Here is a 25,653-nt window from a genome sequence, read left to right on the forward strand (position 1 = left end):
AAAGAACTCTTCTTCCCTTCCTGCCTGCCAAAATCATAATATACAAAAGTCTTCTAGTGAGTAGGAAAATGCATATAAACAAAAAATCTAATTGTGTCATTCATTCTATTACACACTTTATTCAATAAATTAGGGTCAGCCAGCAACAGAACTACAAGTTCAATATGGCATACATGCATATTTGTTATTATTATCAATAAATAAGTAGCTATCCTGGTAATTATGAAAATAATACAAGAAATTTTGCATTATGTTATACGTTTTCCTTAAATTAATACCTATTTAAGAAGAAATGCCACATTTCCACTTAATCTAAATATATCTTACTCTTTAATATAGTTTCACTGTCTTTGTCTATTTTAAATTTTTAAACAGAAAGTATTTCAACATGCACATAAAACCATTAAAGTTGTACATATTAACATTCTACTACATAATATTTTTATAAATAGATATAACTGTGAGATGTTACAATTGGGTTAAATGTATTTATCTCTTTAGATACTGCTTTGAAATAAAAATCTTCAAAATCCCTTCTGGTTTGTTTGAATGGTACAGTCCAGTGTTATTATCTATACTCCACATTATGACACAACACACCAGGATTTCTTATTCCTATCTAACATTATTGCTAATCCTCTAGATCCCTTCTTCCCTGCTACGCTCTGGGGTCCATGTTGTCACTTCAGAGATCAGAGACACAGCAGTAAACTTTCTCAGATGCTTGGAGTGCTCCCCAGGGGCACAGCTGACCAGATGACAACCTTGGAAAAGAGTCATCCATTGTACACATCTGTAGCCTCTGATGGACATTATGTTAGGTGAGGGAGCACATCACAGTGGCATGTCTGTGAGATCAGAGATGCAGTCTTGGGAAACACAGGAAGAAAAAAATTATGATGCTGTAAGGAACATAAGGTCATGAATGTTTTTAAATCTTGGCTTCTTCAGGAACAGGATCAATTAATCAAAGAGAACATTTATTGCCAAGTAATGAACACTCTACTTTTCAGCTTCTAGAAAAGAAATCCCCAAACACTCATTAAGATGAGTCTATTTTGGGCAGACAAGTTTTAACAAACTGTTGGAAACTTTTAACTCCGAATAATCATATTTAGCCACTTATGCTTAATGTATGGACTTAAACGAATATAAAATGTGTCTCAGGTTTAATGAATATGTGCAGATGTACAAAAGTCCTACAATTGTTGAGTCCTAATGTTTAGAATCTGACGGATTAGTGAAATATTTAACCTAAAATAAATGTACACGTGACAGTGAAACTAATACATGTTTTTCACTTAGAGCACTAAAGACACCAAAAGTAGCTTAAAAATGAAGGTAACCAAAAGCATGCTATAATTTGATAACAGTTTTATTTAGGACATATACTTTGAATAACACCTTAGCAAATAATATTATTACCATGTACATACAAGAATATGACATATGATGGTAAAATATCCATCTAACATGAGTATGATTGGCCGGCATTCATATTTTTTCCTAATGTTTTTCTCTTAAAAAATAGTGTCAAAACGTGTATCTCATAACTCTGGATAACTTGTACTTGTGTGTGTAGAATAATGCAATGGTTGAGCTTTCCTGGATATAGTCAAGTGTTTATAAAATAAAAAGCTACCAATGTCAAGGCAACAGTTTATTGTTGAAGCTGATCTGAGTGACAGGAATTGACAAATTATAGCTATTAGAGTAAAAATAAAATTGCATCAAATCACTAGATGTACAGTGGTCTTTGTCTGCACTTCTGCAAACATGAGTACTTATGAACAACTTGCAAAATAATAAATGTGAATATGTGCATATTTAGAAGTCCGAGGGAAGGAATGTAATAAAACTAGTTAACAAGAACAATTCTGAGAAGTAAACAGGATATCACTATATAGCTCAGGCTATTCTGGAACTCACAGCAGTTCTCCTGCCTCAGTCTCCTGTGTTGTGCAAATACAGGCATGAACCACTATGGTTGGCTGTTAAAAATGCTATATATAATTTATCAGATTTTTTAAAATTCCATATTTCACAATTTCAGATAATCTGTTCAGTCTTCCAACTTTAATATAAAGTGACTGAATATTTTAATTATAATATTCCTTCCACAGGCCAAGTTTTCTATTTGCCTTTAACTGAGCCTGAAAGTAAGGTTTTCTTGTGAGAAATCATGTGGGAGGGAGGGGCATCCTGACCTTTTGGAAGTGGGTGCGTATCTTGAGCAAGCATTTCCATCCCAAGCACAGTAGGGGTCTCTGGCAAGACAGCAATCTGCACAGGCTTTCCCGTAAGTGTCACATCTGTGCAAGGAGAGCTGAACCAATCCATCCCAGGAACCAACGTACAACTGTTGCTGCAAATCAAGCAGAAGTGAATCAGTGCCATCACTCACATTAGTCTTGAGAATCTCCCTTTTGTAAGTACCGTACAATAGCTCTAAACCCATTTGTAGGTGTCCTGTTATCTGTAAACGCTGATGCAGAATTGTGAGGAAGGATAAAACAAGCAAATTTTGCCTACCCCTAGCCAGACTCTGACTAGAAGATTTCAATATGAAATCGACCACTACTGGGGAATATTAGTTTTAGATGTGCTACATTAGTTTATGCTGTGGAATATTTTTTTAATGATGCAAAGATGTGCTGCATTCTTTTATGTTGCATTTGTTTAACTGTGAAGTTGTGTCGCTTTGGCTTCCTAAAATACCTGAGTGGTCTAATAAAGAGCTGAATGGCCAATAGCTATGCAGGATAGAGAAAGGATGGGCAGGGCTGGCATGCAGGGAGAATAAATAAGAGGAGATAAAATAGGAAAGAGAGAGAAGAAGGAGGAGTGAGAAAAGGAGAAGAAGAGGACGATGCCAGGGCTAGCCACACAGCCTCAGAGCCACACAGTCACACAGCCGCAAAGCCACACAGCCACACAGCCAGCTATTGAGTAAGAAGTAAAGAAAGATACATAGATAGGATAAAGAAAGGTAAAAATCTCAGAGGCAAAATGTAGCTAAAGAAAAACGAGATAATTTAATTTAGACAAGCTGACTAGAAACAAGCCAAGCTAAGGCTGGGCATTCATAAGGAAGAATAATTCTTGGGGCATTTATTTGGGAGGTGGGAGTTGGGCCCCTAAAGAGTAAAATCAAACAAACAAAATAACAACAACAACAACAAAAACTCCAACAACTAAAAAGCTACTAACAACTACAGACAATAGCTGACGTAGGCTAGGCAATAATTTAAGCTAATAAGCTGCTAGACTGTGGAATTAAGACATCATTTCTTTCCCAGTAGTAGAAGTTGTACTTTGGTAGATGCTAATAAGCATAGATATTACAGGCAACATTGATGGCATGCCTATGCCATGGCTCTGAACAGAAGAAATGTCTAAAGGAGACGCCTGACACTAATTTCTTTAAGATGAACTGATCCCTGATAAAATACAGGTTACAACTGGTGATTAAATGTTTGGTGTCTACATCATAAGGTAGACTTGAACAATGCTATATCATAAAGCAAAGGCAGCAGGATACCGGAAACAGCAAATAAATTACACTTGGAAAGTTAGTTCTGAAATTCCTGTAGTACTCCTCCTATACATCCATCTGGGCGTCTGCAGCAGAGGAGATGAAGACAGAGGAATAGTGTCAATGATAAGTCTCAGCCTATGGTTCTCAAGAACTTATAACTATAGTGGACCATTCTCAGCTTTGAAATAAGGAGAAACCCCACAGAAACAGACTGTAGCATAAAAGGCATAGAGGTTACCAACTTATGGAAATCTACTTTATTGCCTGTTAAATTCTGTTAAGACTTCCTTGTCATTAAACACAAAGAATTCTGTTATCTTCTTTCCCACAGTTCTCTGAAATGCTTATGGCAAATGGCTACACTTTCCTCGTCACTCTCATCATCTTTATAACTTCTTTTCCATCCATGAAGCTCTCACCTTTTTCAGCCTCTTACCTCTACTGTGGCCGTTGTTTTGCTCTGAATCATCATTTGCATAAATTGTTTGCAAGGTTCTAACTACTTTTCTAATGCCAGCTTTTCTTCATAACCCCCACCTCTGCAGAGGACCCGCTCCCTTTTCCACAGACAGATCTTTCTAAAAAGATGGTCTTCTTCTGACATTCTCTCGCTTAAAAACCATAAGAGCTTTTGTTCTTAAGCTGTTAAACATCATGGGGGACAGGTAGAGCCTGACATCTCACGCTTCCTACTCCAGAGTCATCTCTAACTTCCTTTCACCTTAAGTACGTATGTTTTGGATCAACTTTTATACACACTTGATAGAAACAGGTGTAGACCTTCATTTTCACATTCTTATTTGCTCATTCTATCTAGTGAACTCTCATTCATTTCTCCCTCCGTTTCTTTCTTCTTCTCCCAACCCCTGGTCTTCCTGGCTCACTTTCAAGTTTCTTTCTGTCCTTCGTCTTTGTGGTATGTGTTTCAATTATTATGCTATGTTGTCGGTGTGCTTCCCCCTGTCAGCTCTGTCCAGCTAATCTCCCGTTTAGCGCTACACCCCTCATTCTCCGTTTAGCACTACACCCCTCATTCTTTCCTGTATCTTCAATGCACAATAGCAGAGATTCAAGTACTAAAAGTTATTGAATGTGTAATTCAATGAAAAGAACTCAGAAGCAAACCCATTTAGACTTTCCTCTAATGGAACTACTAAGTTTAATTGTAGCAGTGCCCTACTGTGGAACCTATATTATTAAATGACTGTCTTAAATCTTGAGGGTTTTTGTAGTGTAGGAATAGAATGTTAAGACTAAATCTAGTCAATGTAGATTATACTATAACTGCAAAATCATATTATATATATTTATGATTACTAAAATTGAACATTAACACTTACATCACTTTGCTTAAAATGTTGGCATATTGCGTTCTATTTAAACTTAGAGCAGAATGCGGATATCCGGCCATGGTAGAAGAGGGAAAGTGCTTGTCTAGTATTTACAATGACCTAGTGTCACTCAGCACTGAAAAAAAGGAATCCAGCTTTTTGTCATGCCTGTCAATAAACACAGTACTTAGGAGGTAGTGTCTGAATTAGATAATAAGATCCTGTTTCCCCACCCCCCCCAGCAAAAAGTACAAATTAACTTTCTTAATAAGTGTAAAGCCCTAGGTTTGATTCCAAGCATCACCAAACAAGTATAATTAAATAAACATTAAACTCATAACAAACAAGAGAGTTTTCCAGTTGAGAAAATAGGTTCTGAAAGTTTGCTATTGAGTAAAGTGCTGAAGGTTGATTCTTCTGTGTTGTGTACCATGGTTCATATTTGAAATTCTAGGTTCCCTAATCAAAAAACCCCTTTCAAGACTTGTGATTGGAATCTTAAATATGTGTCTTATGATGTGAGCAGAAATACAATTTCAGAAGACAAGCACACACTCATTTTTTTCAGAGGCAAAGAGAGTACACACTATTTACCATCCCATTAATATTTCTTTCTCCATTCTCCCAAAGCAAGGCTGAAATAGTGACTTCTGATCAATCAGAGGAGAAACAGGCAACCTTTAACTTTCTGTATTATTAATGACTTAACTTCCAGTCTCCATTTTCAATAAACTCTGCAAATGAACTTTGATTCAGGGAACTACAGACATCTGAAGTTAATTGGTAAACAGAAATTACAAACTACCTGCTTCAGAGACAACTCCATGTTCAAGATGGCTGTTGGGTGCTGCAAACAGAAGCAAAATGTCAGTAAATACATTTAGAGCTTTATATTAGTTAGTATGCTGGTTTATGTCAAACTCAGTTGTCCAGACTCTCAATGAGAGGAGAACATGACCTTACTACTTTCTGATTTCTTGCAGTGTGTTTCGATTCTCCCTTACTAGACACGAGAAAAATGCTTGAAGTATTTTTTCAGAGAGAACCTAGCCGACTCTATGAGGAAATGCTGTGTTGAAATGCCTCCTAGTTATTAACAAGTTTTCACTGTGTTCTAAACCTGCGTATCTTTATGTTGGCATATAATTCATACTAGTGTTGACAAGAAGATCTCCATCATTATTTATTCCTCCATTTTGATGTTACTTGTATCAAAGATTCAAAACTTGTTTAGGTAGCAGCGTTTGCAAAGCTAAAGTTCTGCTGTTCATGAAGATAGTTCTTATGTGACTCCTCAAGGTGTCATTATTTGCGGCTTCATGATAAAATATAAAAATATAGATAGACAGACAGACAGATAGATAGATAGATGGATGGAAGGATAAGAGGAAGAGGAAGAAGAAAAGGAGGAGAAGAAGAATTTGATCACCGAGCTAACAGTCAATTCTTGCCTCTAAGATCCATTGGAGAAGATTTGTTATCTTAGAATTATGTGCCTGCTCATGATAGAAGTTCCCTGAACCTCTGTTCATTCACTCTTATGTTTGACATACACTTTTCCCTAAGGAGCCACCCAGAATTTTGTTTTGGAAGAGGCCAGATAGCAGGTCTTGTTCTTGTTAACTTCTTGACCACTATTATCATCAGAATGTAAACAGGATCCTGGCGACCTCGGCATGATAATTAACTTTAGTCCTTCACAGAGGAGGACTCCCTCTTTCCAGGCAATGCATGTTTACATGGAAACAGTTTTTAATAAACTTCTTTAAGAAAACAAAACATAAAAGAACATATTCTAAGAAATATGACACTATTTCTAATGCCTTATTTTTCATGAAATAATTCTAAATACCACAGAGTAGCTACAAGGAATTCCTGTCACACTACAATGTATTTATTGTTAAAAGCATAATTTAAAACAAAGAGCTCTTCCTCCAGGCCTCCTAATTCCCTTCGAGAGGCGAGAGGATTGTGGCACGCATAACTTGCTATCATTGAATTTTTTTCCAGTACAGTAAATCAGGACTCTTATACATGATTCATAAACCTTTCCAGTTCTCTCAAATTCATTTGGGGAAAAGTTGCAAAGTAACATTCATAAAGTAGAAAAGCATCTGGGTAATAGGAGATCCCAGGCTTTGACTCAATGTGGCCACTTGACTGACTATATGTTTGGAGAATGCAGTAAGGAGAACGCAACCAAGCAGCTTCTTTCTGTCAGTGGCATTTAGCAGCAGAAGTGAGTGCCTTTCACACTTGCTTATGTCCTGTTCCAATGCTTGGCCAGAAAAACAGTGGAAGTACATTTCAGTGACTTATCCGGGGAACAAGAGAGAAAAAACACAAAGTGCGTCTGGCACTGTGCAGTCTCAGCCTTTGTCCCGAGCCCCTCTCACCTTGAACACCTGAAGCTCCTCCAGGACTACTTCTTCCATGTTCCACTTTTCCTTGGAAATGCTGACAACTTTGAGGACTGTTCCAATGTCTGAAAAAAGACACGGACTCCTAACACCACTGTTTGGCTTTCAATATTGAGTTGAATGAATATGTCTAGAAATCTAAAATTTTTCCTTCTCATTTGCCCAAATAAAGCAGTGGGAAATGAAGCCTGCTGTGAATGCTGTTTCCCTTCTAGAGCAGATTCTTTTAAATAGATTAAAAGTAAAATACATACTATTTTCATAACTGCATATATATGACTAATTTATTATTGTTTGAAATAACAAGTAAATATATATTTTATTTTTTAAATGATAAACTGCTAAAATAAAGATTACATAAACCTATTTATTTTCTCTTTAGTAAGATTTACATAGTGATTATATCTGTTCAATTATAAACACTAAAAAAAGATATATAAAATTTTCTAAAATGCTAAAAAATGGACCAGAAGACATCGGAAACCTTTTCATGGGGAAGCTTGCTAATCCTTCAAATACAATGTGCCTTCAGAATAATTGTTAATGAGATTAAAATTTAAAGTTGTTTCAGGTTATTTTGACTCAAAGTTAAAAGAAGCTATAACTTTAATGAAATATAATAAACATGATGTTTAGAAAAGGTATCTTAAATAATCATATAATGAATGAGATGTGTCTCTGTAGCATGCCAGTATAAAAAGATAATGTAACATTCACTACAAACATAAAAAGAGAGTTAACATTTTGCAATTAATCTATTGAAAATACGTTTTTAAAATTCTGATCGGGGAGCTTGAAAATAGGGACATATAGTAATTTCATAATGTGTAGAAAGTGCCAAGATTATTTAGTTTTTAAAAAGAGACTCTAAGATGTTCAAAACTGCTAAATACATTTTTACAATACATAATATACTTTTTGAAGTCCCCTTATTTTCTCAGGAAAGGATAGGTAGTACCATCTAGTGGCTGAGTGCTCTTTATGGTACTGAATTGCTAAGGACCTATGAATGAGCTTTGGATGACCAGTGCAAATTAAATTTAGCTCATGAGAATTAATAACGTACTAATTAAAGTTCTGACCCTTAAATAGTCATCTCCGCAGTCTCGGAAATGGAGCATCCCCTAGATTATCTGGGGTTTGCACTTGCCATCTGAAACATAATCAGGCTTGACAGCTGGTGACAAAGGCCCTAGCTATGCCATGATCTTTCCACATAAGCTTAATTTCTGCAAAACTAGTGTAGTACTTAGATGTTAAATAATTCTAACTGTTTCACATCATTGAGAATTTGTTCTAATAAATACCCAGCATTTAAAACTCACTAATTTCCTATTGCAAAAATGCTCAGTTCACCAGGTAGCATATATATTACAGTACCAAGTTCTGAAGGAACATGCTGTCTTTACTGCCACTAGAATGGTGTTATTACACAATGTTTTCCTTAATTTTGAGAATCACCAAATAAGCAATAATACTTTGTGTGAAAATGTATGTATATAAAATATACACATAAATGTATACATATATTTGTGATCATCATTTGAATGCACAGGCTAAACCATTTTAGGAAACATTGTATTAACTGATCTTTACTTGATTTTGGCTGACAAATATTTTGGAAGTTTTTGTTTTCTTCATCCATGAGTGATCACTTCAATTTCTTTGACTGTAAGTGTGGTTTGAGGGTACCTGTTCCGAGAAACATGACATCATACTGTCCGTCTTCAGCAACAACATGATCCACCACTATCTGCGTCAATCTGTAGTCCACATTGATTCTCTTGAAGGTAGGTGCTCCTGCCACTGGGTACACCGACTTATACATCACCGGGTGGCGCCTTATGAAGCTTATGACGTCGTCAGGGAAGTCGCGGGTGGATTTAATCAGTGGATCATAGGTTTTGCTTGGACACTGAAAAGAAATGTGTGCAGGAATAAGGCACCTGAGAGCTGCATGCCGTGGATCATAGCAAATAGATGAGCGAGTGGAAGACTCACACCAACGTGCAACAAATGCAGTCTACCTCCAATAAAGGGAAATCTGAGTCTCTTCATGTAAACATTCATAATTAGGGGATGTTACCTGAATTTTCTAGTTTCCCCAGTGTAATCTTACTTTCTTAAAAAGATTGTGGTTTTGAACAGAAATTAATTTTTCTAATCAGGCATTATGATATATCCCTGTAGTTTCGGAACAGGGTCAGTGCAAGGAACATCCAGGCTCAGGGGCAGCCAACACTATGCAAATAGGTCAGCCCATCTTTTATGATAAAATATCTCATGACCCACCCCCAAATTTTCCAATGGTGGTACTAGAAACTTATATTGAAAAACTACCATGAAAATGATCTATGAATGCAAGAATGTGATGGGAAACTTTATTTTTATATTTAAACGAAGTTAGGACTCCCTTCCGATTTAAATGCATTTATTTAAAAGTAGAAGGAACAAATCAACATGTCACAAAATTCGCTCCAGAAGAGCTTTAATGGTTTGAAATTACAGCTATACACTTCTGCACTGCAGCTCTGAAAATTAAACTCTGTCCCATCCTGCATGCTCCTCCCCTAAGCCTGGGCTCTGTGAATATACCTCAGTCCACTTCCCACCTCTGCTTAAAACTACTTTCTGGGAGCGCATATAGAAAAAAGAGTTAGTATAAACTGCCCTCTGGTGGTCAAATTTAATTTATATCAAGCACAACTTGATATAAATTCACTGAATTTGATGTGCAGTTATCCAGACTAGCGAAGGAATAACATTACCATTTGAACATTTTACAAATTTCTTTCATAGCAGAAATTTAATTTATGTTTCAAAAACTATCTCCTAGAAAGTTGCCTTTAGTAGAAAAACTACGTTTCAAATCTCAATAGACTAATTTTTAAATAGAAACTATATTTAATCAATGCAAGTATATAGAATAAAAGGCAAGACATCAGAAAAAAACTCTGTTAAAAGTATCTTGACATTACCAAAATAAAATAAAACTAAAACTAAACAAAAATCTTAGAGTTTTATAAAAAAGTTGACATGGAATAAAATTCGTACTGATGAAAATCATCTAAGTTAGATATTAATTGGAATTATATCAGTTCTTCAAAGTCTCCTCCTTAGAGGTCAAGAAGGGCATTATTAGCTGACGATCATGAAGTAAATGATAATAAATAGCTTTAACTCCAAATTTCATACCAATAAAATCATAATGACCCATTATGAAAGACAGTGTCTACCAAAAAAGTTGTACTACTAAAGAAGTTGCACTAAAAATTTAAAAGACCCGTTAGTGATTTTCTATTTGAGAGTATCTTTTACGAAAGTTTTTCATGTCTTCCTTTAAGAAACTGATCCTTTGCTGATGTCTAGTCAATTGTCCCGGGCTCTCACGAAAGAGATATGTCCTGCATCGTCAGCCATTTGCGTGCTGCCGCTGAAAGTCGGTGTGAAGATCAAAGTCTGTGTGTCCCTCACTGCCTTCTGCATTTCCCCTTCACCCAAAGAGAATCAATCTGTCAACTTCACTGCGGAAGGAGCCCTTTATTAAGTAGACTGAGTCAGACTTCAAACGGAGATAGGCACAGATAATACCGAGCTTTTTGATGACTAGAGATGCACCTTTGAGTTTTACTCAGTGGCCATTTCTGAAGGGTCTCATATCTCTTAACATCTTCAGTTCAGTCTGATTGATTTATCGTTAAAAGCAAAATTTTGCCTACATCGCATGTTGGAAAGAGCCCTTCAGCTTAATTTTGCATCTGTAGTTACACAGTAGCCACAGTTTCAAAGTACAGAATTCACAAATGAAGATGGCCGGCTGCTATGCAGGGAAAACATTAAAGAAAGTCACGTAAGGGACAAATTGTAAAGAAATACCACATCTAAGAAAAGTCATATTTGGTTATTAATTTTCCTTTAAGGATTCCCACTGAAGCTGTATATCCTAGGTGTTACTGTGGGATATGCATATAGTCTTTTAAATTCGCAACCATTGACATCATTCATCAAAGTATCCCACCCCACAAAGCATCTTTAGTTGCTTCCCGTGCTTTCGTAGCATGCATTCGCCGCCTATGAAAAGCAGGAATTATGGTCGGTTACCCGAGTTCTCTTTGGTCAGTTTAAACATCGAGAGAAGAAAAAGATTGAACAGAAAGCTCTCAGTCAGACTTTAAAACGCCAAAACATTGCTGGATATGTGCCCAGAGCTGAAGAGAGAAGACAGTCCGCCTAGACAAACCCGGAGATGCTAGGGTGCGGCCCTCAGCATCCCGAGCCCTGCTGGCTTGGCTGTGTCAGAGGGCTGCAGTTAGCTAGGTGTGACCCTGTAATAATTGGCAGGTCTGGGTGTTTGTGTAGGGCCTTCAGGAGGGCAGCGGGAAACGGTGGATAAGAAGAAAAGTAAAATGGTTTTTTGAGAGACCGTTGTTGTGGCAAGGCACCAGACAGCTGTGAAGTTTCTCTGCTCAACGCTGTCAGCTGCTTTCTGAGCTCTCAAGGTCCCATTTTCCTCTTAAGCTAATCAGAGGAATGAGGAGCGTGAGCGAAGTCATAGCTCAAGGAGAGACCAAAGCGGGGGGAATAAACAGGACGATTTATGTGTGATAGGTAAAAGAAACACGATTTTTATTTTAATTTGAAAATGCACATTTTGTAAGTGGAATTTTATCCCCCTAAATTTTATTCCTCTAAAGATCAGTCTGAAATAGATCTGTAAAGAAAAACCCTGTATTAGGAACTAGAGATGGGGAGGGGAGATCTGATTAATATATAGCCGTTGGGGTGTAGTAACAAAAAGACCCTTTATTAGTGATTGTGTGTGGAGGGGAGATCTGCCTAATACATAGTCATTAAGGTATAATAAACTATGCAAAAATTAATCCAAAGAACTTGAGCTTTCTGAACCTTGCTGCCTGTCCATCAGATACCCTTTCCTTACAGCAATTCCCATAAGAAAAAAATCAAAATATTATTGCATATAGTGGGTAGTTTGAAAATTGGGGACCCCGGTTGAGAAACCAAGGTTGTGCGTTTTAAACAGCTGAAAATCAGGGTGAAAAGTGAATGCAAGTTTAAAATAACTGGACTCTCACTGTTTCTGGAGAAGTAGCCTAGATCTAGTTAGTCGTGGGGTGGTTGTGATGTCTGTTGTGTCAGACTCCCCAGAAGGTTCAGGTTTAGAATGATGTGTTTCTCGAGGTACAGTGCTATTGCCAACTTTGAAACCAAGAAATCCACAGAATTCTCATAGTATGCACAGTACCTATAATTGAACAGTGTCCACCTGGAAAACTAAAGCTATGAAAATCAATGATATTACCTCTGATCCCATTTAGTCTCAAACAACAAAACAGAGGATTAGTCAGAAGAATCATTTGTTTTGATAATTAAAACGCAGCCAAGTTAGATGACAGAAAACACAGTAGTCATTCAGAAGGAATCAAAGGTGAATTGCTATTTTTACAAAATTTGAAAACTAGCTGGAAATCGTTTCTGGGTAGTGGATCACATCTTTCTTACAAACATCTACATTGTAAAAGTCAATGTTCTTTTCAGCTTTAGACAGAAGAATGCTTTAAAACTGAAATCTACTTCTCAGTCAGCACTGGGCAGCATCTTACATTAATATGCAAATTATAAAAATTCCTTATCAGGAGTTGGGGAATAGTTCAGTTCATAGAATACTAGCCACACGCATGTGAGGAACATGAATTCCAACCCCAGGTAGCCAGTTTTGTTTGAACACACTTGTAATGCCAGCATTGGAGGTACAGAGAAGAGGATACCTAGGGCATGCTGGCAAGATATAAGACAGTACTGGCAATTTTGTGATCTCCTCCAGATTCACCGAGAAAGCCTTCCTCCAAAATAATAATTTACAGAGAGTGATAGAGAAACATACCAACACCAGCTTCAGAATTCCAGATGTACATACACACATGTATACACATAACACATACAAAATAAACACACACACACACACAACTTCCTTGTCAACACAAAATAAAACTGTAAAATAAATTTCTTTATTTGCTAAATTTATATTGAATTATTCTAATAAATCAAATCTCAAAATTGAAATCATCCTTTACAGATCTTCCTAAGATTGAGGTATTTTTCAGACTATTGATTTTATCCTGCGTCCAGTTTGGTTTTCATGTCTGATTTGTACCATTCTTTGTTTTACTTTTGTTTTGATGTTTCATTTCAGTCAGAACCTCACTGCACCAAACAAACAGAAAAGTTAAAGATCCTACAAATTCACCTGAACAAAACATGGTTTGCTAGCTGCTCTTTCCAGACACCAGAGGGCAGAAGAATCACACGGGGAAAATCTCTGTGACTCTGCAAGTTTATTAACTTAAAGTATTGTGGACTAGAAATTAGATTTGGCATTGGTCCACAGTGGTACAACATCCTACCTAAACCAAGGAAATTAAACAAGATAAAATGACCCATGCCTGTAAGTCTTTAACTGGGATATAAACTCAGTGTTCAATCATAAAAGTAATATGGATACAGAATATACAAAACCAAAGACTCTAACCAATGCACAAGAGCAAATTCTGTACTTAGCACATCTTTTACCGAAGTTAGAAGTATTTCCCTATATTAAAATAAAAATATCAAGTGTTGCAAGGCTACAGAGCTTTATTATACTTGTCTAGAGGACAGACCAGGCCAAGGAGAAACAATTCAAGATTCCAGTTGTAAGTATTTGTGAAAATGTCAGTCATAAGCAATGTTCAGTTGCAATTTTATATAAAATGTCTGAATTGGAGGAAGACCATAGCTGTATAGTTTTGTACTTTTAATAAGCACAGATAGGAGAGTACAGCAGAAAATGATATAAAATAAATATAGTTTTAGATAGGGTATGTTGGCATATATTTGTGAGGGAAATGTTAAGAATGAGGTAAATATTATATCACAGGACAAGGGAAGGACTGACCGTAAAACTCCGCCCAGCCAGCCCTTTCAGTCTGCTGCTTGAGTAATATGAGATTGGATATACTATTTAATTATTTTGGACACTAATTTCCTCCAGTGTAATATGAGGGTGAGTTATAATGTCTCTATCACTCAGTCTAACTCGTACATTCTCAAATTTTACAAGGGTGGTCACTTGATAGTCTGTGAAACCTAATTTCACTGATTTTACGAATGTGCTTATTTAAAGTAATAAAGTTCATTTGGTAAAAAGCACTTGTGTAATACATTTTCACATCAACTACATGATATTCCCAACTCAACGTCGGCATTACAATTTAAATTAATTTATTTTCAATAAATATTTGCAATGTAGAAACAGGATGATCATTAAAAACAAATACAATAGTAAAGAATCATTGAAAACTAACTGAGCAAATAAGGACAAAAATTTAAAGATGTAGGCATTCTTTTAGACATTTCAAAATTTAGTCATAGCTATTTTGAGAGTAAGCAGCAGATATCAGCATATTTGACATATTTTGTTTTCTCTTTCACCACTGATGAAAAACACTAACCTATGCATCTTCTGGTTTGTGGGAGTCACTAACTGCCATTTAGGGGGGAAATGACTGTGTGCTTAGAAGTGTCATGTAATAAGTATTCTTTAAGGCTTCCACAGTATTTATGGCTTTTTCAGGTGGTAGCTGAGAAAACGGTGACAGCAAACCTCACCGCAATCTTATTCACTTACGTTATAACAAGACAATGTTGGTATGGAGTTATTTTGATAACTGTGTTCAATGAATGAGTATGGAAGATTCAGTGGCTGTGCCTGTGTATCAAAATTATTTATTGTACTTAATGTAGATGGCCCCAGTTCCAAACCATTCCATTTATAATACCCAGATGATTGGGGGGAAACACAGCCAAAAGCAAAATTATAATGGCTTGAATTAAATCAGTACCTGAAAGCAGTGTAATCATTTCTAGTTTTATTGCAATCCTATTCTAAGTAACAAAGATGTGGGACAACTAAGTGTTCCCTGATAGATGAACAGATAATAAGTACGTGCGTGCATGCACGCGCACACACACACACACACACACACAAACCACACCACTGGAATACGATGAGCTTTAAAAAAGTAAAGAAATTCTACCATATGTAACATGAAAAAGCTTTTAGGGTAAAAGCAATCCATTCACAGATGTCTGGAATTTACTTATATGAAGTATTGATGTAGTTAAAGTCACAGAGCCAAAGAACAATATGGTGGCTATCAAGGGACAGGTAGAAGAGTAAAGAGAGCGTTGGAAGCAATGAATACATCATTTCAGCCGAGATGAATGAGCTCTACATACTTGCTATGCAACCTTTAGCTCTACATTGTGTGGTCATGTACTGCAAATTGTCAGGGCCCACAGATGTGAATCCATTCCACCCTGACTAAAGGTCAGAGAGTTTGAGCTTATTTTTGCTCTTTCAAAGTTGTCGACAACAGGTGTGGCTACAAACCAGAGATCCTGACCTAGGGTGTGGTTAATTAGTACTTTGATTATAGAGCTGAATCCACTCCACCTTGCTATTCCTGCTCCTTTACAGAAGTTTGGCTTTGGTAGGAAGTTCCTGGGAGTAATTGCCTGTAGGATACTTGGTCTATTCCTTATATGAGGTTAACAAAATCTGTGGCCTCCCCCTTCCCTTTGGAGTGAAGTACATAATCCTGTGGAGTGATTCAGGGTTGAGTATTCACTGAATGTCCCTCCTGGTGTTATTCTGACTTTTATGTCTCTTATATCTCTCTTCCTTTTGCTTAATAATTCTAATCCTCACACTCCTATTCTGGAAAGTGCAAATTTCATCCAGGCTGGGCTCCAACAGATGTTGGCCCAACTTGCAGTTTACGACAGATGGCCCCCAACGTTTGGCTAACAACAGCAAATTGATAAGAAGTTATATCCCAGGTGAAGTGGGATTTTTTTCAGTGACGTGTTTGCCTGAGAGTCACCCTGGCTCCTGAAGGAAATCTCTCACCCATGTAAGTGACACCAGTAAACCCACTGATCTCCAATCTAGCTGGAGATATAATTGGTTTTTTTTTTGTTGTTGTTGGTGGTGGTGGTCTCTCAAGGGGCTCTTTCTGGTGTTTTCACATTTCCCCAGAAAAAAATCACCCTTTTTCCAAATATATAAATAAACAGCAACATAATACAAATATAAAATTATCCACAGAAATAACAAATACCCTCCAAAATAAATTAGTTAATTAAAATAAAAGAATAATGAATACCTAATGGTTAAGACAAAATATCCTGCAAAAATTCATATTGAGAAATAATAATAATGAAATAGCTGAATAATAATACATACAAGTTCAGTTACACTACATAACATGAAATCAGGAAGATAAGAAAGCCCAACTACCAATTATTTCACCTTAATAATAAGGACAAAAGGACAATATAAAGTAGAATTTAAAGGGCTAAAATTTCTCTTGATGGTTATTTTAGATGTCTTGGTGGAAATATTTAGTTATCCTTAAGTAGACATATAGGACATTAACCTTTTTGATACTAATGTTTGAGGAAAGTCTTGTTTATAAAGCATATAGAAAAGTGGGCTCTTCAGTTATTTGTGGGTACATGTGTGTGTGCTCATGTCTATGTTAACATGTATATCTGTTCACCTGCATATGAAGCTCAGGGTCAATATGGGTGTCTTCAATTGCTTTATGCCTATTTTTGAAGACAGTGTCTCTCGTTGATCCTGAAACTCAGGAATTCGACTAGACTGGAAGGCCACGAAGCCCAAGGGGTCTTCCTATCTTTGCCTCCTCAGCAGTGGGAAGGATTACAAAACTACTGCAGCATCCAGTTTTGTTTTGTTTTGTGTTGTGTTGTGTTGTTTTTCCTGAGACAGGGTGGTTCTTGGTAGCCGTGGTTGTCCTGGAACTCACTCTGTAGACCAGACTGGCTTTGAACTCAGAACTGAGACCTGACTGCTTGTGCCTCCCAAGTGCTGGGGTTAAAGGCGTGCATCATCATGGTGGGACACATCCAGTTTTTTTGTCTGGTATTCAGGGATTTATCCACAGACCCTCTCACTTTCCCAGTTACTGGGAACCATCTCCCAAGCCCATTTATTTTTAAGCAAATACATAAATTATAAAATACATTTTACTTTTCCTCATCTGTCTTTATATATGGTTTGCAGCAATAGAAAATAAATGTAGACTAAGATGAGTCCTCCTCCTCCCCACTTTTACCAGTAGCCTCTCTTTCTAACCTGCTTAGGGGCTGGCCTCAAATTCACAATCTTCTTACTACATCCTTCAGGCTATTGTGATTACAGGTATATGTCCTCAAATTTTATTGTACCTCAAGTAATTTAGAGTTTCTTCTCCTCTAAGACTTGTATATTATTTAAAAGTTCAGTACAGTAAAGAAAAAAAGCTGATGTGTGTCAAGAGCTTTTAATGGAAGAGCCAGACACTAAGAAATCCTAGAGGCATATGTAAGATATATGCAGAGATGAAGAAACAAAACAATTATTCATTTGACATTTTCATGTGATTTACAATTTTGCATTCTGGACAACTAAATTGACATATATGCACTAAATTCTGTAAGAACATCACAATACAAACATCAGAACATAGTCCACTGTGTTCCTTAAAACTAAAAGTTGTCATTCAAAAACTTTTAACTTTACTTGAATAATAGAAATATTAATACATCACTATAAACAAATACATTATCTCAAAATCAACAGCAAGCACATGTGGCTTTAAGAAATGTCAGAGTTGGTAATAGGAGAATTAGGAGTTGAGTGTGAAATGAGGGAAATAATTCAGTTATTCAGTTGGACACATACCGTTCCTGGTCGGGGATAAGGTATCCTTCCCTCATACTGGACCCAGCGATGGTCTGCACTTTCCTTATGAGCATAGGGGCCATTAAAAACAGCTCTGATGTCAGCCATACTATACACACACACAGCAGAGCCCTTGAAGATGGAACTGAAAGAAAGGAACGTGATCTAGTCATTCACCCTGTGCGCTCATAACTGCACCCAAGAGCTTTGTGGAGAACAGATGGCACATTCTAGTTGGCATTGCCAAAATATGTGTCTATGTCTTGAAGGAGTTTGTAGGCACGTAATTCTGATTGACATGTAAAGATGATAACTGTCTTACAGGTAGGTAATGGAAGCGGGCAGCAAGAATGGTGCGGAAGTGGATCATCATGGATCCTCAGGGGACAGGCGACAACCATGGTTCTCAACCATCCTAACGCTGCGACCCTTTAATACAGTTCCTCATGCTGTGGTGACTCCAACCATAAAATTATTGCTACTTCATAACTGTCATTTTGCTACTGTTATAAATAACAACGAAAATATCTGATATGCAGGCTATCTGATATGTGACCCAAGGGGGGGGGGGTCACGATGAACATGTTGAGAACCAATAATGCAGAAAAACTGTAGGCTAGATATAATTAAATATGATGCTCACTTACATATTGTTTAGTTTTTTAAAACATTATAATACTTACAAAGATATTAAAATGTAAGAAGTTATTTATCTGTATTTAAAACAGTAATCATTTTTAAAGACCATACCATTTATCTAAGGTTGTCAGACTCATTGCATGTGTGCTTGCTGACTTAAACATTTTCTTGACCTTTGTCATACCACTAAAAGTGCGTGCATATCCAGAGTTTGGATAATGAATTTGTTGTTCACATCATTTTGTTAAAACCATTTTTTTAAGGCAGAAATAAACTTTCATTGCTTGAACTGGGCTTATGAATTACAGTCGTCTACTTAATACTTAATGTGGCCATAATCATGTGGTTTCAGCAAACATACTAAGCAGCTAAATTTTTCCCAGGAATTCTAAAACTGTACAAGACAGAGATGACAACTGTTAGCACACTTCAGGGATTTCTTTTTTGCTTTATTCCTGGAAAGAAAAATAAATTTTCTTTGAGGCTTACTCTTAAAACTAAGATGGACCTTTCTGACCAAATGACGTCATCCCTGCTTTACACAAACTAATGATTCTTCAGCATTTGGAAGCTCAATCATTAATAGTCTTGGAATGGTGTCAATGGGAAACATCAGAAGGTAATGGTAAGCAAGCAGATAGGAGGAAAGTGATATCATGATAATAATCACATATCATCTATTATATTTTAAAGAAATAATGCACCATTATCAAAGGATAATTATGTCTTTTCTATAGGCAAAAGATATGACATGAATTCTAAAATGACCTCAGTCTTCAAGGCAGCATTAAAAATAAAACAAGAAAGAACACCAGGAACAAAGAGCTGTTTTGTAACTTTACACCCTGGGTGGGCAGAAATTTGCTAGGAAAAAAAAAATGAAAGAAGTATCTCGGGGCTCTGTCTCCCTGGCACATATCTACATCTGTGTGTGGAACACACACCAACTTCAAAGAAGAATTTTGCATGGAAAGGGGCCAAGAAAACTAGAGCTGAGATACTTGAGCCACTGCAGGCAATTACTCCTCTTGCATTTTTTTAAATATTCTTTGCACATTAATAGGAAAATGGATTCCCAAATAGCAGCTCTTGGGGTGTCTTTGTATTATTCACATTAAAATATTTTCATCTTAGGTCCCACAATTGATCAAATATTCTTGGTTTGCTGATGTATTTTGAATCCACAAAAATTCAAGCTTATAAGGGGCTCATCATGGAGAGAAAAAAATGATAAATTTATTCAAATAGAGACACCGGAGTCATTTCTTTCATTGTCGATAACAATCTCTCCAAGTCCTCCAATACTAATGTCTAAGCACATTGACAGAGTTAAGGGAAGATACATGCAAAACTGAGAAGTATTCTAGACATACTGTGAAGGGGTCTGTGTCCTTTAAACAGAGTCAAAAGGAAGTCATTGAATAAAATAGGATGAAGACAGAAGAGGCCACACCTTTATAAAGAGTTTCAGATGCCACTACAAACTCTTGGAAGTCACGTAATCTCAACGATATTACAAGGCAGCACTATGCAGAAACCAGACAAGAACATGGGTATGATAATAAGAACAAGCTTCAGCCTAGCCTTATTGATAGGAATTGGCCACTAATCTTAGAGAGCAGTTCAGTGGACTGCTCAGAGCAGCCACGTCTACTTGTTAGGGTGACAAGGGGGTTGTGATATAGATGGTTTGAAGTCAACAGTGCTCTGTCCTCTGATGGATTACAGCTTCATCAATTAACTCGGTCCCTCATTCATGTATTTCTTCCTCTATGGTTACACATATAAAAAGCACTAATTATGAACATTACTTGTATATGTTTTTTTACCTAACCATTTTATACTGTGATTTCATATTAGAGATATGCTTGTTAATGTGTGCAGTGGCATGAGCACAGGTGAGTCACTGATGCATCATGTATAGCAAAAAAAAAAAAAAAAAAAAAAAAAAGCAGGAATGTATTGAGGGCTATGAATACTTTTTTTTGGGGGGGGATTTTTCAAAACAGGGTTTCTCCGTAGCTTTTGGTTCCTGTCCTGGAACTAGCTCTTGTAGTCCAGGCTAGCCTCGAACTCACAGAGATCCGCCTGCCTCTGCCTTCCAAGTGCTGGGATTAAAGGCATGCGCCACCACTGCCCGGCTATATGAATACATTTCTAAGACACTAAAACCTGGTCCAATGATCAAAACATTTATGCTACACAACTATGAAGTAAAATTGAAACGATCATACAGCTATTGTAATAGTTTGAACCCGTAACAGGCTAATTTTCTTTTAAATAACTGTTCCCCAGTCAGTAGTGCTCTTCTTTGAGGTTGGGAGGTGGGACCTTGCTGAGAAAGTAGGTCTGTGGGGAGTAGACCTTGATGATTATAGCCCCACTCTGCTTCTGGCCCTTGTCTTTCTTTGCTTAATAATTTCCTCAAGTGTGAGCAAGCTCCTGGGGCATGCCATAATGAATTACATATTGGAAGGGTGAGTCATTTCGCTTAAAAACTGCTTCTTTTGAGTATTTGGTCACAGTGATAACTAGAGTAGCTTCTAATGCGGGGCTAGAGATGAAGCATCGTGGGCGGATATTAGCAAGCAAACGCCTGTGGAACAAACTAGTTGACAACTGTTTGGTTCCTATACATAAAAAAATTTCAAGGACCAAAGCATTCTCTTTGGGGCTGGAGAGATGATGGCTCGGGGGATTATATTTAGGTTTCCAACACCCAATGCAGACAGTTCACAACTGCCTTTTAATCCAACTACAAAGTATATATCATATTTGATGCCATATTCTGGCCTCTATGGGCATCCGCACAGACTTGCACTTACACACACATGGACACAAACACATGTTAATAAAATATATAAATAAGAAAGCTCTTTTTAAAGCTTGAAGTAAGAAAGTACAGAATGGACTGGTATCAAACTGGCTAGATATGGGAGTTTGACATGGCCAAAAGATCCTCATTATTCTGCACAAACAACATACACAAATCAAATAGGTAGATTTCTGGTGTGTCAGCTTCACCAGGCTAACATATTCAACTATTCAAACAAAAGGCTTATTACTCAGATGAATGTATTTCATAGATACAATCAAATTACATGATCAGTTAATTTTAGCGAGATGATCTTTGATAATCTGGGTGAACCTGATTGAATAAACTCACAAACATTATAAAACCCAGCTAAAATATGCTCAAATTCTATCATTGAAGTAATTTGTGCTAAGCTGAGAATTCAACTCTCTACCTTTTCCCAATAGCTTGACTTTTGTTTTTTGCAGTTGCCTAGCAAAATCCCAAGATCCTGTCACCTTAGAATAAATCTCTTCATATGATAGAAAAAAGACTTGTGTTCAACCTACCTGGTTGTGGTAAAGACTCCATATACTACAGGATTTCTTTCATCTCTTGTAGGGAGTAAGTAAATGTCTTCTGTTAATGGAAAAATAATTACGTACCATATATTTTTGTTTTGCAGTAGTACATTTGCTTTTTAATAATATATAATAGTTCAAGAACTCTAAGCAGCATGCAACATAAAGATGAATCACTACAGTATTAAGGACTTAAGGGTAAAAGCTTTCTCACGAGCTATGTGACATAACCTCTTAGTGGGATGTGTCAATCAAGTGTAAATGGGATGACTCAGTTGGCAGTCTCCATGACTATTTCCAATTAAGGGTTTGTGGTTCCATATAAAATGGAAACCAGAGACCAAAGGAACATTTTACCCGACAGTTTAAAAACATGTTATGCTGCAATGGGTTGAGCCTCGTCTGTCAATGTGAAAATACGTCCATGTGCAGTGGATACAGCACTAAAATGGCTTTTTAATTGATTTTTATTAAGCTCTACATTTTCTCTGCTCCCCTCCCTGCCTCTCCCCTCCTCTTCAAGCCTCTCCCAAGGTCCCCATGCTCCCAATTTACTCAGGAGTAAAATGTTTTGCAGAATTATATGAGATATGGGTGTGTTTATTTTCAATATGAGTAAAGCATATAATATTGAGGAAGTAAGTAGTGGACTTAACCATTCTGCATGCTCGAAAATAAAATTAGAAGATAAAAACTAATGATGTTGACTTTATGTGTAACTAACATATTTTCAGAACTAGATTTTAGAGGACTAAAAAAGAAGAAATGAAAAGAAATCTGTCTGCCGTCTCTAAATATGTTGAGTGGATGACCACAGCCAACAAATCTTCCACACTCCCCAGCAGAGGGCATCCTAGGAACAAGGAATCCACCCAGACTCTTTCCACCTGGAGGAAGTTGCTCCCACCAAGGAAAGAGGAAAGAAAGGATAGACTTTCTAGCCTCTTGGTTTGCATCTTCTAATTACTGTCATTATACTTCCTTATTAAAATTTGAGGTTCTTTTGAATACAGACTTACTTCAAATATTGTGCCTCCAGACTGAGGCAAAACATAAGCTTTGCATGTGTGAATGTCATTTAGTAACAACCATTCCTCCCGGCTGCACTTAATTGTGAATTGATGTATCTGCCTGATGATGCTAGAATAAACACATGCTGAATTACTTGATTAAGTCGTAAGACTTTTCTAAGAACAAGAGACATGTGACTTACGCAGTTCATCAAAATGTGTATCAGCACCATCGCTTCCAGGAATTGAGCAAATCAGTCTCGCCTTAAGAAAGGTTGTCCATTTGTTTATCAGACTTCGTTGCCCGCCTACATCATTCTAAAAGAAAAGGAAACAAAAAGGTTAAAAAGTTACCAGTAGGAATCTACAACTAAGTAAACCTGGTCGGGTTTACAGGTGGTACCTTAGGAACACTATCTTTTTAAAAGGCACGCAATCTGAGTATTTCCTTCAACTACTCAATCATGGAAAAGTTAGTTTGTACTCAACCAGAAATGTTTCCTTACGGTTAAATGAAAGCAATGCGAGCATTTTAACCCTGGTATGCACACAGAATGCAGTAATTAAAGCAGCCTGGGGCCAAATGATGTGTCTGCCAAGTTTTTGTTCATGACCTATAAAATGCTAACACATCTCTAGTTTGTCATTGATAAAATATGATTAATGTCTTGAAATTCAGTTATTTTGATGATCAAATGGAAAGTTTTGTGTAATGTGTTTAGGATAGTGCCAGGCAACTTGGGTTCAATAGCTGTTAGAATGACCTATATATCATATTGGTACTTAAGAACCATGTTTTCATATTTTCAAAATAGGCTTAATTATAGAAGAAAATTGGTCTTCCTCAAACTAGTGTAGTATTAATTAAACATCAAGGAACCATAAGTATACACATACATGCATATGAAAATAATTTTCAGTATTTTTTTATATTCAATTATTTATTGTGATTGTTAAACATACGTGTGATGGCTAATTTTGGTTGCCAATTTGACAAGACCTGGGAACAGGGAACCTCAGTTGAGGGCTTGTCTCCATAGGAGTGGCCTGTGGGAATGTCAGTGAAGCACTTTCTTGACTGGTTCATTGATGTAAAAAGGCCCAGTCCATTGCGGACAGTATCATCCTCTGAGCTGTAGGAAGGCAGATTACTGTGAGATAAAGAGCCAGTAAGCACTGTTTCTCCATGATTTCTTCTTCAGTTTCTGCCCTCACTTTCCTCAAAATGTGACCAGGAAGTTAAGTTGAATAAATCCTTTCCGTCCCAACCCTTGCTCATGTTGTTAATCCCAGCATTGCAAACTAGGGCAGTGTGTAAGCATAAAATGAATTCTGTGTATCAAATTCATACTGTCTTAAAAGCAGATAAGCTTATAATTTTAATGTAAACAATATTGAAAAACCAGCACAAAACTTGTCAACTCCATATAAGTAATTTAATGATGCTGTTTTTTTGAAACTAATTTTCCTCTCACAGAGATTGTTGATAGCATCTTTCCCAGTGGGAACTCCTCCAGCATCGATACCTTGTTGATGGCCTTTCCTCACGCACCCAGCCATTCACTGGGCGTATCACCTGCCTTCTAGAAGAAGATGCTTATGACACTAGTGTCACATGACCCTACAAAGATGCATTGCGCTCATTCCAGTGCTTGGGATGCGGTCCCCTCGCCATATAATAATCAAAACACAAAATATACAGATTAAAGAAATAATTTTCAGTATTAACCTACATTTTCATACATTACTTCTTCTCAGAAGCTTTTTATTTAAAACAGTTGAGCAAACTATAAACAGAATAACCAGAGTGTCCCTTTATACATTAAATTTATAAAAATATAAAAAATGTTTTCAAATAAGCTATCTTTTTCCTGTGCTCATAAAGAATAGAATGCAAATGATTCACAGAATGCATACACTAATAATATTATTTCAATCAAAATTATTCTTTGATACATTTTTCCATTAATATACTTACATTTAACAATGCCATATAAATCTTTTGTCTTTTCTCATCCCAAATTCTAGAAAGTTAATGAAAAATTTAACTGACAAGTTTGGTATTTGACTATTAAGCACATACCTTCTCTACTTAATGTCTTTAATCTAGACTAAATTGAAGGAGAATATCTGGATGACAATTCTAAATAAGAAAACCAAGTCCATATACAATATATCTACACATACACACACATACATGCATGTATATGTGTGTGTGCGTGTGTGTACCCATATATACTTTGTTCCTCAAAAAAGGAAGGGGATACAGAAGATAGACGAACGAGCCTCCTGTCTTCAGAGACCACACACACACAGAGTGCCACTATATGCAACTCACTGTGACTCATTTCTTTCATTCCTTCCTATTGAACAGGAATATCTCTCTCGATCAGCCAAAAGAAATAATAATTATTCTTTTATTGATTTATTTATAAGATACAACAATATAAATTAAAGGATAATTTAAAACTTTAAAAGCATCAATCTTGAATGAAATACTTCATGTACTTAGTCAACAAATCATAACATCTAA

General features: G+C 36.6%; 1 protein-coding gene across 2 annotated transcripts in view; it reads right to left on the bottom strand.

The window, feature by feature from the left end:
• The window catches only part of Sema3d (semaphorin 3D), a 188,913-nt gene that overhangs the window by 18,433 nt on the left and 144,827 nt on the right, over positions 1–25,653 (bottom strand). For both annotated transcript variants that reach the window (XM_057758682.1, XM_057758683.1), the window contains exons 9-15: positions 23,324–23,438; positions 22,099–22,168; positions 18,097–18,241; positions 8,982–9,204; positions 7,266–7,354; positions 5,675–5,716; positions 2,208–2,365 (exon numbers count right to left, since the gene is read on the bottom strand). In XM_057758682.1, the coding sequence (XP_057614665.1) occupies positions 2,208–2,365; positions 5,675–5,716; positions 7,266–7,354; positions 8,982–9,204; positions 18,097–18,241; positions 22,099–22,168; positions 23,324–23,438 (842 nt within the window). The remainder of the gene's footprint in view (positions 1–2,207; positions 2,366–5,674; positions 5,717–7,265; positions 7,355–8,981; positions 9,205–18,096; positions 18,242–22,098; positions 22,169–23,323; positions 23,439–25,653) is intronic.

The sequence above is a fragment of the Chionomys nivalis genome, chromosome 26 (assembly GCF_950005125.1).
Source record: "Chionomys nivalis chromosome 26, mChiNiv1.1, whole genome shotgun sequence".
NCBI lineage: Eukaryota > Metazoa > Chordata > Mammalia > Rodentia > Cricetidae > Chionomys > Chionomys nivalis.